General features: G+C 40.4%; 2 protein-coding genes across 9 annotated transcripts in view; one reads left to right on the plus strand and one right to left on the minus strand.

Moving 5' to 3' along the window:
* The window catches only part of OPA1 (OPA1 mitochondrial dynamin like GTPase), a gene marked incomplete at both ends in the record, with an annotated part of 47,442 nt that extends 40,752 nt beyond the window's left edge, over positions 1 to 6,690 (minus strand). For 2 of the 8 annotated variants that reach the window (XM_079539808.1, XM_079539806.1), the window contains 6 exons: positions 278 to 345; positions 974 to 1,027; positions 2,230 to 2,337; positions 3,351 to 3,447; positions 4,138 to 4,456; positions 6,662 to 6,690. In XM_079539808.1, coding sequence (XP_079395934.1) covers positions 278 to 345; positions 974 to 1,027; positions 2,230 to 2,337; positions 3,351 to 3,447; positions 4,138 to 4,456; positions 6,662 to 6,690 — 675 coding nt within the window. Of the gene's footprint in view, positions 1 to 277; positions 346 to 973; positions 1,028 to 2,229; positions 2,338 to 3,350; positions 3,448 to 4,137; positions 4,457 to 6,661 lie in introns of those variants that run through there. The other 6 variants (XM_079539809.1, XM_079539807.1, XM_079539812.1 and 3 more) reach the window with 3 other exon arrangements.
* A 2,945-nt stretch (positions 6,691 to 9,635) lies between these two features.
* The window catches only part of LOC306949786 (putative cation-transporting ATPase 13A4), a gene marked incomplete at both ends in the record, with an annotated part of 32,046 nt that continues 29,402 nt past the window's right edge, over positions 9,636 to 12,279 (plus strand). Inside the window, one exon of the mRNA XM_079539804.1 lies at positions 9,636 to 9,698. Within this exon, the coding sequence (XP_079395930.1) occupies positions 9,636 to 9,698 (63 nt within the window). The remainder of the gene's footprint in view (positions 9,699 to 12,279) is intronic.

The following is a 12,279-nucleotide window of genomic DNA, read 5'->3' on the forward strand; positions in this document are numbered from 1 at the left end:
TCAAAAAATATCCAAGTGCACATAAAAACCTAAATGACTTTCTTCTTACAAGCCAAGTTCCTGAAGAATGTTGTTCCTAAACAGTTTTATTGGCTGCCTTGAATTTTCCTTACACCAAGATGTGTTTAGCACCATACTGCTTATATATTAATGGCAAGAACTCATACTTGTCCTTTATCAAGCTGATTCAAACAAATATTTATACCAGCTATCGAAGAATTTGAAAACTACCTGCTGTCAAGACCTCTTTTTTCTATTTTTACTAAAGAATAATTACCTTTTTGTACTGTTTGTCACCGTCATAACCCTGGTCTGTAGCTCTGAATGCTGTTTCTCCTGGAGTACCTACAACATAATTAAAGTAACTTGTTACAATAAGCAAAACACACTGAGATTCAATCTACACCTATCCGATGTAAAACAAAAAAGTTTTAACCCCTATTGTTAGTAAATCAGTGATCTTGTTATCAACCCAAGAAGATTTACTATAAACTGAAAGAGAAACTCAGTTTAGAATTCATCTGAAACTTATACCAAATACAGTTTGAGTGAAATCACTTATTATCAAAAGGAAGCAGGCAGATTCAGCTAGACAAATATTCTGAAACCTCTCTTTTTTTTTTTTTTTTTTTTTTAGTTACATATTTCTGAGGATAATACAAATTTCACTGGTGTTACCATAATGAAAAAAAAAAAAAAGTATCTATTCTTCCCTACAGTAACGATGCAGGTTTGCAAAGCAAGCTTCTTGGGATATGCCTGAAATAAAATGCATCAACTAAGAACTATGCCAGAGAAACACCAACAACTTGTTCTCTCAAGGGTGGATCTATTTGGAAGGTATTTGTAATGCAAAACAAAACGCAGTGAATAGCTGTGTTCACATCGACATCCACTGCTCTTGGCACAGCGGTGTCTTAAGAGCTGGCTTTAAGGAGGCAGGTTAAGGGCAGTAAAAAGGGCTTTTACACACCTAACAACAGAAGTAGATCAGAAGCTCCTATGACTTCACTAACCAAATTGTAACCTGTGAAAAATCAGCAGAAGAGGGGAAATAAAAATTATATATACAAAGCAAAATGCAAACCGAAGATGAGGGATCTTTGTCTCATTTGGAGGACAACAAAAGCGTAAGTGCTAACTATGCCCATGTGAGTATGCTAGCAAATCCCACTAGAATAGGTGATATCTCACAGTACTAGTCAATTAAACACATTTTTAAACAGCCAAAGCACAAAGGAGATTGTCATCTACTTGTCAGTCTGTTGACCTTGGTCCTGCTGAGTTTGTAATGAGATGAATCAACTATTTGTACCATTAACAGTATTTTAAGAAAAGGAAAACACACTTCTGAGGTAGACTGATAGGTAAATACTTTCAAACACACTTAAAGCAGACTGTAACACCTCATAGATACAATCTTTCATAAGCATGAATTTATCTGGTTTGGTAATTATGAAGGTATAGACCAGAAAGAATCTTTTCCTCTGTTACAAGAATCACTGGATTGAGCTCTCAGCTGTGCTAAAGAGCAAGTCAGAAAATGGTGGATCATTTTCCTTGTTTTAAAAAGCAGTTCACTATTCAGAAGTTAGCTATTTACATGTCCTAAAATCGGAAAAACTTTAAGCCTAGTGGCATCTGAACATGAGGAATTGACAAACAACCCCCCTACATTTTGTGAAGGATTTAAAACTCCTGCTTATTCCATTCAAACACAACCTCTACCTAAACCGAATCTCCCAACAAGTCCTTCTGGAGCTGTGTCCAGACAGAAAACATTCCTCAACCCAAAATCATTCCTTGGTTACAAATCCCCTACTTCACATGCTTGCAACATTAAGCACATACTTTCAGTACCCAACTCCATCTTCCTGCAACAGCTATAAAACTGTTACTGACCAGGGCCACTCACAGCTCCTGCAAATTCCAGCCAGACACATCCAGCTTCCACAACTTACTGAAAATATCAGGGGTCAATCTGTTTGTTTACAGGTGCACAAGGATTCTATTTTTCTATTCAGTTTCACATTTTGGTTCTTAGCACTTGCTACTAGAATTTGTGCCTTTAAAAATACGTTTCACTTACCTCTATCCAGAACACTTTCAGATGAGAAAAATAAGTATGCATTTTGAGGATCCATTCCCTTTTAGCACGAAAGGATGAGACCTCACCTTGTAATACCTTATGTTCTCAAAATTAAAACTAAGCTGAAAAATTATTCTCACCAGGAGAAAAAATTCCTTTCAGTGAGGTGAAGCTCTCCCCAATCTTCTCAAAGTCAGGCAGAAGTTTGGCAAGGTCATCGGCATCAGGAAGGGCTTTGATAAGTTTTTCTATGAAAACAGTACAAGAACTAGTGAATAGTTTTTCTTTTCTATTATTTTTGTGAACAAAGACAGCTTGGGCTGTAAAACCAAGTAACTTTCCCAGTAACTTCTTAAAAAAAAAAAAAAAGCTTATTTCCACATGCACCTCCCCCATTAGTATTGGGAAAGTCTATCAGAGCTGCAAAAGCACCTGTTTCTTTAGACTTTGAACTTCCTGATAACTTGGTTGCCTAAAGTACTTAAAAACTGTGTAAAACCGATTCATGCATTTCACTGCGTTTCACACCTTACCTCACATACTCAGGAGATGTTTTAAAGAATCTGAACAAGAAAACATTGGTCTCCCTTATTCAATCCCAGTGTTTAACATTACCTACACAATGTCTGCACATGTAGTGGAAATCTTCCTCAACGTTTTGTTCAAAGCAAAGAACACTGCCCTACTACTCAGCATACACAAGAAGTAACTCAGTGTGTTCTTCACATTTTAATCTCAGAATATACAAGAAAACTACTCTAACCACAAAGGTAAGAAAAACAAAATCTGTATTTTTCATTTTCTTAACTCTGCATCTCCAAAACAGTTTTACAGATATTTCTATAAGCTTACGCACATTCAATTAGACCTTTAATTATACACATATTTTAATTGTATATTTATATTTTTGTTTTTACTTGCTAGCCATTCATTGAAGAACCCTACGCATAACAGCCAAAACCTATTTAAGTCCTCTTGGCCTGAGAGGTTGATTTGAATAACATGAATACATGGTCACATTAAAGGACCAAGAATATTCTCAAATGAAAAGATGAATGATGGAATATCGATGCTAAGTAACACTTAACTTCTTCCAAAACAACACACTAATGCAAGTAGCTTCTTAAGACATACCTAAAACTCTGTAACAGTACAAATACACCCAAATTACAGCTATAAAGCTACCACTGCACTGGAGACAGGCACTATGAGCCATATGCTTGTGTTCAGATACAGAGAAACATTTCTGCTTTTGTGATACCTAAGTCAATATGCTCATCAAGCTCCCAGATGAAGTCAGGAATAATCCACTTATATTCATCAAGATCAGGCATCATGTCCTTCCACTGATCATATGTCTAGGACATAAAGGAAACAAACAATAGAAATAGAAGAAATGCACGTAGAGATGCACATCAGTAATCAACTGAAAAGTAGCATCTACACAGAAAACATACGAACCCACCATCTTTTAGATACGTATAATGCTGTTTAGGTCTTTGAAAATATATTCTAACCCTCTTAAAAATTTGTTTTCCATTTTGACTCACTGTAACAGGATGGTTAGTGCAATAATGTCAGCAGAGCAGCAAGATCCTAGGCTGCAGCAAGTGAGAATTCGCTCAAACAACAAAAGCCGTGGGCACAGAAATCAAGGAAAGAAACTGCTTACCTTCAGAAGGCCTCAGGTAGGCAGGGATCTCCACTGAGATTCCCTTGCCTCCCACTGTTAACCCTTAAATGGGGTCTGGGAAGGGGTGCATCCTGGCTCCACCCGTACAAATCACTCAGGTGCACTGCATGCACCCTGGGTTGGCCTTGGGTTGAGCTCCCTGGGTTGGCCCTGCCTTCCCTCCAGGTGCTCAATCACTGCTTCAGGCCATGACTCAGCATTTCTGCTACACTCATCTTTACTTTCATTAGTTAATCAAAACATGATAGGCTGCATTTCTGTAGATACACCAAGAACTATTGTTATGAAACAAATAATAACAAAAAATAAATATGTATAAAAGATAAACACACAAAATAACACATAAGATAAATACCTTCTTAGCTGTGTAACCACCACCTACAGCAGACCCCAATATAAGATAGCGAATTTTGAGAAGCCTTGATGCTAGTCTAGCTAGCCAAAAGTTCCTGTAGGACTGGTATCCATATTTCACATTTAAAAGTTTTGTTTTGCGTAGGGGAAGACGATTAAGAGAAGAGAACTGCTGAAGGGATATTCTTAATGGACGTCTTTGAAATTTCAAACTTGGATGGTAGGGATGATGGATGCTTCGGGAAACCAGGTGCAAGTTTTGTAGTGGTGATTTTCTTTTTATTCCATAGGTGCTGCTTGCTAGACTCCTGCAGATGACACTAAAAGAAAGAAAGAAAGACTTTAAGTAACAGATATCCTCGACATGCCATTAACTCAGTAACCTCTTCAGAAACAATTCATGTTACATTTTAGCTGGTTACAGATAAATTAGAGCAACGTTCTGAATGTCCAGCTACCATTGCTGTGCTACCATACCAGGAAAATAAAAGCTATAAACAGTATTCATTGGTACAGCATTTCCAGTGATTACTGAAAAACAAACAAACAACAAACACCTCAAATACCATTTATAAGTTCTGTTGTTAAGTAGATTTAAATTCCACAGAAGATTAAGGGAAAAACATCTCAGTTTGGGCATAGTTTGGGCAACAAGTCGCTGAGTCCACAGAAAACTACCACCAACTTGCTACATAAATGAAAGCTTTATAGTCTGGCCTATCTACCTAATGTTTTCTAAAAGTTAGACTTGAGTAGATTTTGAAGAGGGTTTTCAAACTTCAAAAAACAACAGGCAGACAAAAAAATCTCCTACAAAATGTATTTTCCTTTTTCTTGGCAAAGCTGATCCTCCTGAGGAGCTGAAGAATTTATCTGAAGAAATCTTTCAGTTTCCTTCCCTCTCATTCACAATGGTTCTAGGATTACAGCATTACTGTTTTCTCTCAGGTCATGCATAGACAAGATTACTTCTGGACATGTCTGCACTGTGCTTATTGAAGACTTCAGTAAAGTAATGCAGGTTTACTTACAATGAAGACTTTCAGTGTGAATGAAAAGCACAGTTCAAACACAGAAACTTATCAATCTTGCCAGTACTAAAATACACAGATAAGTTGGACTATCTTCATTTATGCTATCTGCAGGCTTCAACATTTTGAGGTAGCTTTCCTGGTTTAGGGAAATGACAACAGCTCTGGAAAAAGTGATTTCTTTTATATCTTTTTAGTTTCACCATCTTAACAGAAAAGTTCATATTACATCATTCGCTGGATGCAAAATTTGAGTGAAGTTACAGTTCCCGAAATTAATACTTGTTCCTTGATGCTTTTTTCAGGGTTCTTCATGTTCTCAAATGCATTTACTTATGAAGGGGGCAAACTACAAAGAAGAAAGTGTTTCACACCACTGAGAAGATAAACTATTCATGCTGCAATCCTTAACAATTTCATATTCAGGGATCCTAGAGAGAGTATGTAAGCGAATCACAGAAACTGAAAATAAACTCTATAGTAAATATAATCTTTCCTCTGAGATGTGCTGTGTACTAGAGATGGCACTATCTCTCATAGGCACACTCTTAACCTCCAAACAAGTGGAAGACTTGGTTATAAAAACACTTCTAACATGGAAATCAAGCCTTCGGAAGGAAAGTTAAAAATCAGTGACATTTTCAGCTCTCTAAAAACAGTGTTGCTAATGGTGACTGCCCTTGAAGACAGATGTTAATCAGGCTGTGGTAAGCTGGGATGAAGCAAGCCAACAACAGCATCGTTATTTGCTTTCTTGTGCTACCACTGCCGATTCACAAATACTGACATTCTTCAGCAGAGACCAAGCAGTAGTGCACACAACAGCAACCTCTCCCATCAACAGCCTTCAGTAAGTGGAAAACGTTTTCAGAGGTCCATAACTTCCCTCTCTGCGACGGTCCCTTTAAAACACACTCTTTTCCATTGCTCACTCTGCAGTTCTGTCACAAACCAGTTCTATCACAAATCATAAGGCAACAGCTTCAACAACAAGTGCCTGCTGAGCGCTCTCACAGCTTAAGCTTTCAGTGTGCGCGTATAGAAGCTTACAGTAAAAACAACAACTCAAGCACTACAGTGAAGGTTCCATGCAATTTGCCTCCTCCACTGCTTTGCCTCCCCTTCCCGCTGTTGAAAACGACTGATGAAAACTGACTCAAAAAAACCCCACAAGATCTTCCCTGAGAGGCGCAGTTACACTGAAACGGTACCAAAACACCACGACCGAACCAGCTGTTGTGTGACCTCTGGCAAGCTGCCTCAACAACTGCACACCAAACACGAACACACACAGCTGTGCCACAGAACCCGCCTGACTACCGGCCCGCAACTGGGCTACGCTGGTGTAGCACAAGTCAAAGAATACTGGAAAGGACGAGGAAAAAGGCCCGCAGTTCCCATACCCGAGCACTGCGCTCGGAAGCCAGCACCCCTCCGCCCGGGGCCGGACCCAACCCTCAGCTGCGGCCCCCGGCCTGCCCCCTGCCCGCTCACCAAGCCGCCGCCGCCCTCGTTCGCCACATCCTAAAGGCCGGGAGGTGCCGGGGAGGAGGAGAAGGAAGAAAGGCCGCACGAAGCTTCTCCGTCGCAGCCGCGGCCAAGGGCAGGGAGGGCCGCCGCCGCCGGGCTGCCGGGCCGCTCCGCTTCCGGGTCCCCGGTCCGCGCTGTGAGGTCCGGCTGGAAACTCCGCCCCTCCCAAAGGTTCCGGCTGCGCCGGCTGCGAGGCGCTCGTGGCCGTTCCAGCCCGGCCGAGGCGTGCAGCACCTGCGGCTGCGCTTCTCGCGCGGCGCGGAACCTCCGTTCCCGGAGGGGCTCAAACAGCTGTGATGCTGAAGAAGGGCAAGGAGCGGGTGGCGGCGCTGCCTCAGGTGCTGAAAAGCGAGAGGCGTTGTTCAGTGCCCTTCTGCCCACTGTTGGGTCGCAGGCGGGATGCCTGGAAGTGGAAGAGGAACCAAGAGGGATCGGCAGGGCTGTTCCTCTGCCCGCAGACGATCGCTTCATGCAATTCTTGGCTTGTGCCAAGCCGCTGTGTACAGACCTCGGGCGCTGGAGTCTGGTAGTGCCGGTGCTCGTCGTGACTTCTCAGAGCCTCCCTCAGGTTGCACAACACGAAGTCAATCTTCCTTGCACACCGTGTCTCCCAACTCCTTTCACTTTCTTCTCTGTGCTGTCTCCGGGCACCCTGACCATTGCAGGACATAAAGAGAAGTTTGGGGCGAGTTATAGGACAGGCTATTGTTAATCGCAGGGGGGGTTGGAGTAGAAGATGTTCAGAGAACACTTTCAGGTTGGATATTAGGAAAAATCTCTTTCTCAGAAAGAAGGGTAATGCATTGGGACCGGCTGCCCAGGGAGGCGGTGGAGTCGTTGTTCCTGGAGGTGTGATTTTTATCTGTTTTTAAAGCAAATTTCAAATTAATAAGAGGAATAGTGACACTGTCGATAGAAGCCAATACAAATAACAGCTGATGTGCATAAACAGACCTGTAATACTTGGTTTGAACAGTAGGGGGCATCATTTAACTGCAGGTTCTGCGTTAGGGTGTTGCATTTTCTGCAGATAAAAGCCCTCCTTAAGAAAATGGACAAATTCCACCATCTTCATTCCTTCTGGATTAACAGACTTTTCTGAAATGCTATGCCAGGCTGCCAATCTATGGAAATTATGAATTTTTTAACTCTTTAATCTACGCCTCCTTTATTTTCGGTCATGAAGATGCAAATCTCCCAGATAAGGGTGTTATATAGGAGTAGAAAATGTCAACAGAAGCTGGACTCAGGCTATAAGCAATGAATAGATTGGGTGAGTTGTGATTCTTCCCTGGAGTTCCAGGTTTGGTGTGATCTGCTTGATACTCTCTTCTCTGGAAGTGCTGCCCAGTGACACATGCTGCATCCTACTCTTCTTCACACACCATAAGGAGCAAAGCTGACACTTGATGAAGCAGCAAAAGCTGATCAGGCAGAAAAATTGTTTGTGGCACTCCTGTTTTCCATTGCTGTCACCTCCCAAAATAATGAGTCATTTCCCAAAACCATCAGCCTGCTTTGGAAAAGTTGCCTTTGCAGTTGTTTCCTGTCTGTTATAGATTTTAAATAGTGCTGAACTTTATAAATACGTTTATCATAAATGGACTATATTGTATTCTTTCTAATTCTTAATGGAAAATTTTGACTCTTAGGTAATAACTGGAATTTTGTTGCCGAGTCTCAGAAGAACAAACTGAAATGGGCGATTTTTCTTGTGTTGCTTGGCCAACCTCCTTCATTTCCTCCTTTCTCTTCCAACCATTTCTGACTTTTCAATTTTTCTGAGTCTTCCAGTCCTGCCCATCACATGAAACAGGCAATGGCCATTCATGGTGCTTGAGATGTTTGTGGCTTATACAAGTGCATGCCACATGGAATTGAAGTGCAGATGAGCAGGAACAAACTTGGCATGTCCTGGTCTGTTTCAGTCATTCTAGAAATAATAATTTAGTTTCCTTAACATATTTTCTGGAAGAACAGGTTTGCCTCTCCTGACCTCATTCCTACAATGTTTGATGTACAACTTCTTAAAAAATAGCAAAGGACAAGGAAACAGTAATGACAATGAGAATGAATCACAGGAATAATAAACAATTCAGCCCAGAGAAGTGAAAAAAGGAAGTGATAAAACCCTGATTGCTGTTTTTGTTTCTTTTAATTTTTATTATTCTTTTGTGAGCTTCATTTTGACCCTGTATAAGAGGTCAGAGACATTTGTACCCAGCTCTCTGACATCACAAAGAGCTCTAGTTTTGCTGAAGTGTGAATAAATAACTACAATTACTTTCCCCAAAGTTATATAGTAAAGTCAGAAGATGTTCTGTGACAATATTTTTAATAATTAACAAAAATATTGATCACAGACCCTACATGGCTGGATCCTTACACTTAGCCAGTACACAAATCCACCTGCACAAACTAGAGCCAGAACTTGAATTTTCTCCAAGGAACATGAGGGAATCACAGCTGGACGGGCTGGTTGCTAAGAGTATAATAACAGCAAGGCCTATTGTCCTTCTCATTTGGACACGCTCCCTAGTCCCCAGTAATTCTATAATCTCTTGAGGAGACATATTCACCTCTTGCCCACCCCTGAAATATGCACTCCAGCAGCACTTGCTGCACTGTCAGAGCTATGACTAGGATTCCTGCTCTGACAAATGCATATCAGATCTAATTTTATTTTCCCCAGTGTCTTCGAGTGAGTTTTATTTCAAGGTATCCCCTCAATCTCAAAACCCCAACAACAGAATGAAAGGAGGAGGGATGAATGTTACCTGTTTACCCCACAGAGAGGGAGGAGCTCCATTCTTCAAACAAAAGCAGAGTTAGAAAGAAGGTGTGTACTTAGAACACTTCCTCAATGTGGACATTCAAGCCACACAACACTGAAGACTTTTCCCGGGGGTGCTGTACAAAGTCTCCAGAAGGTCATTTCATGGGGGAAAATCCTGCTAAGAGCCATTATGCACTGCTTAACCAGGGAGAGGAGAATGAAATGGTGAGTCGTTTTATCTTTGCCTAGGTCTTTCTCAATTCAAAGCAGCAGATGGCACGTGTTCTGCAATAAAATGATACAGTCTGTAATTTAATTATGAATGGTAGTATCTCCATAGCAGAAACATACAGTTATAAAGAGATATGTATGTATGTATATATATATTTTTATTTATTTTTTAACTGAAAGAATACTAAGTTGGATATGTCCACTAGATGTAATTGATTTTTACCTCCAGCAGAAGATAACTTCACAGAATCTTAGAAGAAGCTGACAGAATACTGATGTAGTATTGCAAAACTGGCCACTGCTGGCCTTGTCCCAGCCTGAGGGTTGGCCTAGAGTAATGTTCCTAAACATTTAACAGCTGAATCTCTAGGGTGAGCTCCATCTGGATGAGATGGGAATCTTGAATTTTCTCTAGAACTGAAAAAAAAAACATCAATGGAACACTTCTTATGTTTGTATAAATTGTTAGCTAAAGCAGTCTGTTGAATTAGCAACGCTATTTTAGCCTGGGAACCTGTATTAAACTGGATTTCTAATTACAGAACTATGGTTTTTCCAGGGAGGAGAATGTTGTTGAGTGTGTTTCTGATAGAACAACACTGAATGTTGCTCCTGGCTTCAGAGGGAATGGGAACAAACCTCTAATGAAAGGGGTTCCAATTGCTAAGAATGAGATTCAGATATTAAATTCATTGTGAATCTTTACCGGTCTTTCAAGTCTAATCCTATTACCTGTTGCTACAGCAACAAGTTATTAGTAATAGGGTACCTGGTGATTGGGTTGCCAGAATTATGATATTTCACAGCCACTGTTCAGATTTCTTTCTCTTTAGTACCTACAAGCCATGTTTTCACCAAGGAAAAGGGTGCTTGAACTTGTTTCACTTTTGCATTTCATTTCTACTGAGCAGATGACTCTGCAGTTATAGGGAGTTTTTCTTTTAACCAGAAGTAACAGACTTGCTGAATATTAGAGTAATAAGCCCTTGAGAGCTGGCTTTGTATGATTGTAGATGCAGCTAAGAGCCTTTCATTGAATAATTGTGTTTTCTGCCAACTGAGTGGGTCTGACAGTCCAATAATTCATTGCCCCTCCATAGACCCCTCACTCACAAGTTGAAACTCTTCTCTATTTGTTACTCTTCTGACTGTTAGGAGTTTCAAGAGAAAGGTATTGTCAACAGGCAGGGAAACAGTTTTACAATACACTAGAATTAATTAAAAATTATGGCACAGAGAGGAGTCCTTTGTACAGCCTCTTTTGTAGGCAGTGTTATGTCCTATGAAATGACAAGAAACACTTTGGAGTATTACAGACAGCTAATCTTAGCTTTGGTTTTCATCACCTGTAATTTTTGGGCTGCTATGAACCTAGGTTATTTAACTGCATGTTATATATCAAGCCATAACAACCTGCCCATGGAATACAGAAGGTGCAAATCTGTATATTTCAGGTGAGCATGTCTACATTAGTACCACTTCCTTGTGCAGTGAAATACAAGCCAACAGAAGTTGTTTTCTTCCTTACCAACGTCAAACCAAGCTGACAGATGTGCTCTTATTGGTGACATCCACACCAGGATTTTTGTCAGCCCAGGAAGCATTGCTTGTCGTAGCGGACATAGATTTTCTTGGGAGATCTTTGCAGTGTTGACCTAGAAAATCCTGAATAAGCTTGAAGGCTTTCCAAACACTAATAACACTAAGACACTAAGACATTCACGTGGCTAGACCAACCTGCTGAGAAACTTTCATGATATATGTGCCTGTTCCCACTTTTTCATACACATTGTGATTACCAGTGTTGGGGGTCAAATATTCACCTTTTTTTCTTTTTTGAGAAGGGAATATTTTGAAAATTCTTCAGAAGAACAAATCCTTATTGACCTATTTGATAAATGAGAAGTGGTTTTATTTATTCCATTTCTTTTTAAGCAAGGAATTATTTATTTACTACATGGTTTTAAGAATTCGTCATTCATTGCTTAAGTTCTCCCTGCAGAAGGCACAGTCAGAAAACCAGCTGAATGTAACAGGAGGTTTTATTCTAGAGCAGAGCATTGAAAGGGGAGCTTTGGGACAAGTAAGGTTTGGAGCTTGGTTTGTTTCCCTGTTCAGTTTTTCATCAGAAAAACGTGGCCCAGGTAATGTGCTCCAGACACTTCCAAACCTTGGAAAAACCTTGCTTTACTTTGGCTTATGAAACCAGATATGAAACAGCAGTTAACATCTGTTGTTTTTTCTTTCCCAGATCACTTCTTGTAGAGCTCCTGAACACCTACATTCAGAAATTCCATGTTCATCAAGAAACAAACCAGCCTGAGCCAACACTTAGGGCAGAGTGTGCACTGTGTCAAAACAGCTTAAAAGTATCCGTGTCAGGCAACTCCATTGTCAGAATCAGCAAGATTTAACAATACTGGATGACCTGAGAGCAAGGCCCTTTTTTCCCCCAGCTATTTTCCTTCTTTTCCTGTGTCCTAGTTTTCAAGATGGGGAATACTGATGCTTTCTTGATTTTGAAAAATATCTTGAAATCTAGAGGATTAAACTGTTTTGTTTTGTTTTGTTTTGT

This window comes from Tetrao urogallus (genome assembly GCF_951394365.1).
Source record: "Tetrao urogallus genome assembly, chromosome: 9".
Taxonomy (NCBI): domain Eukaryota; kingdom Metazoa; phylum Chordata; class Aves; order Galliformes; family Phasianidae; genus Tetrao; species Tetrao urogallus.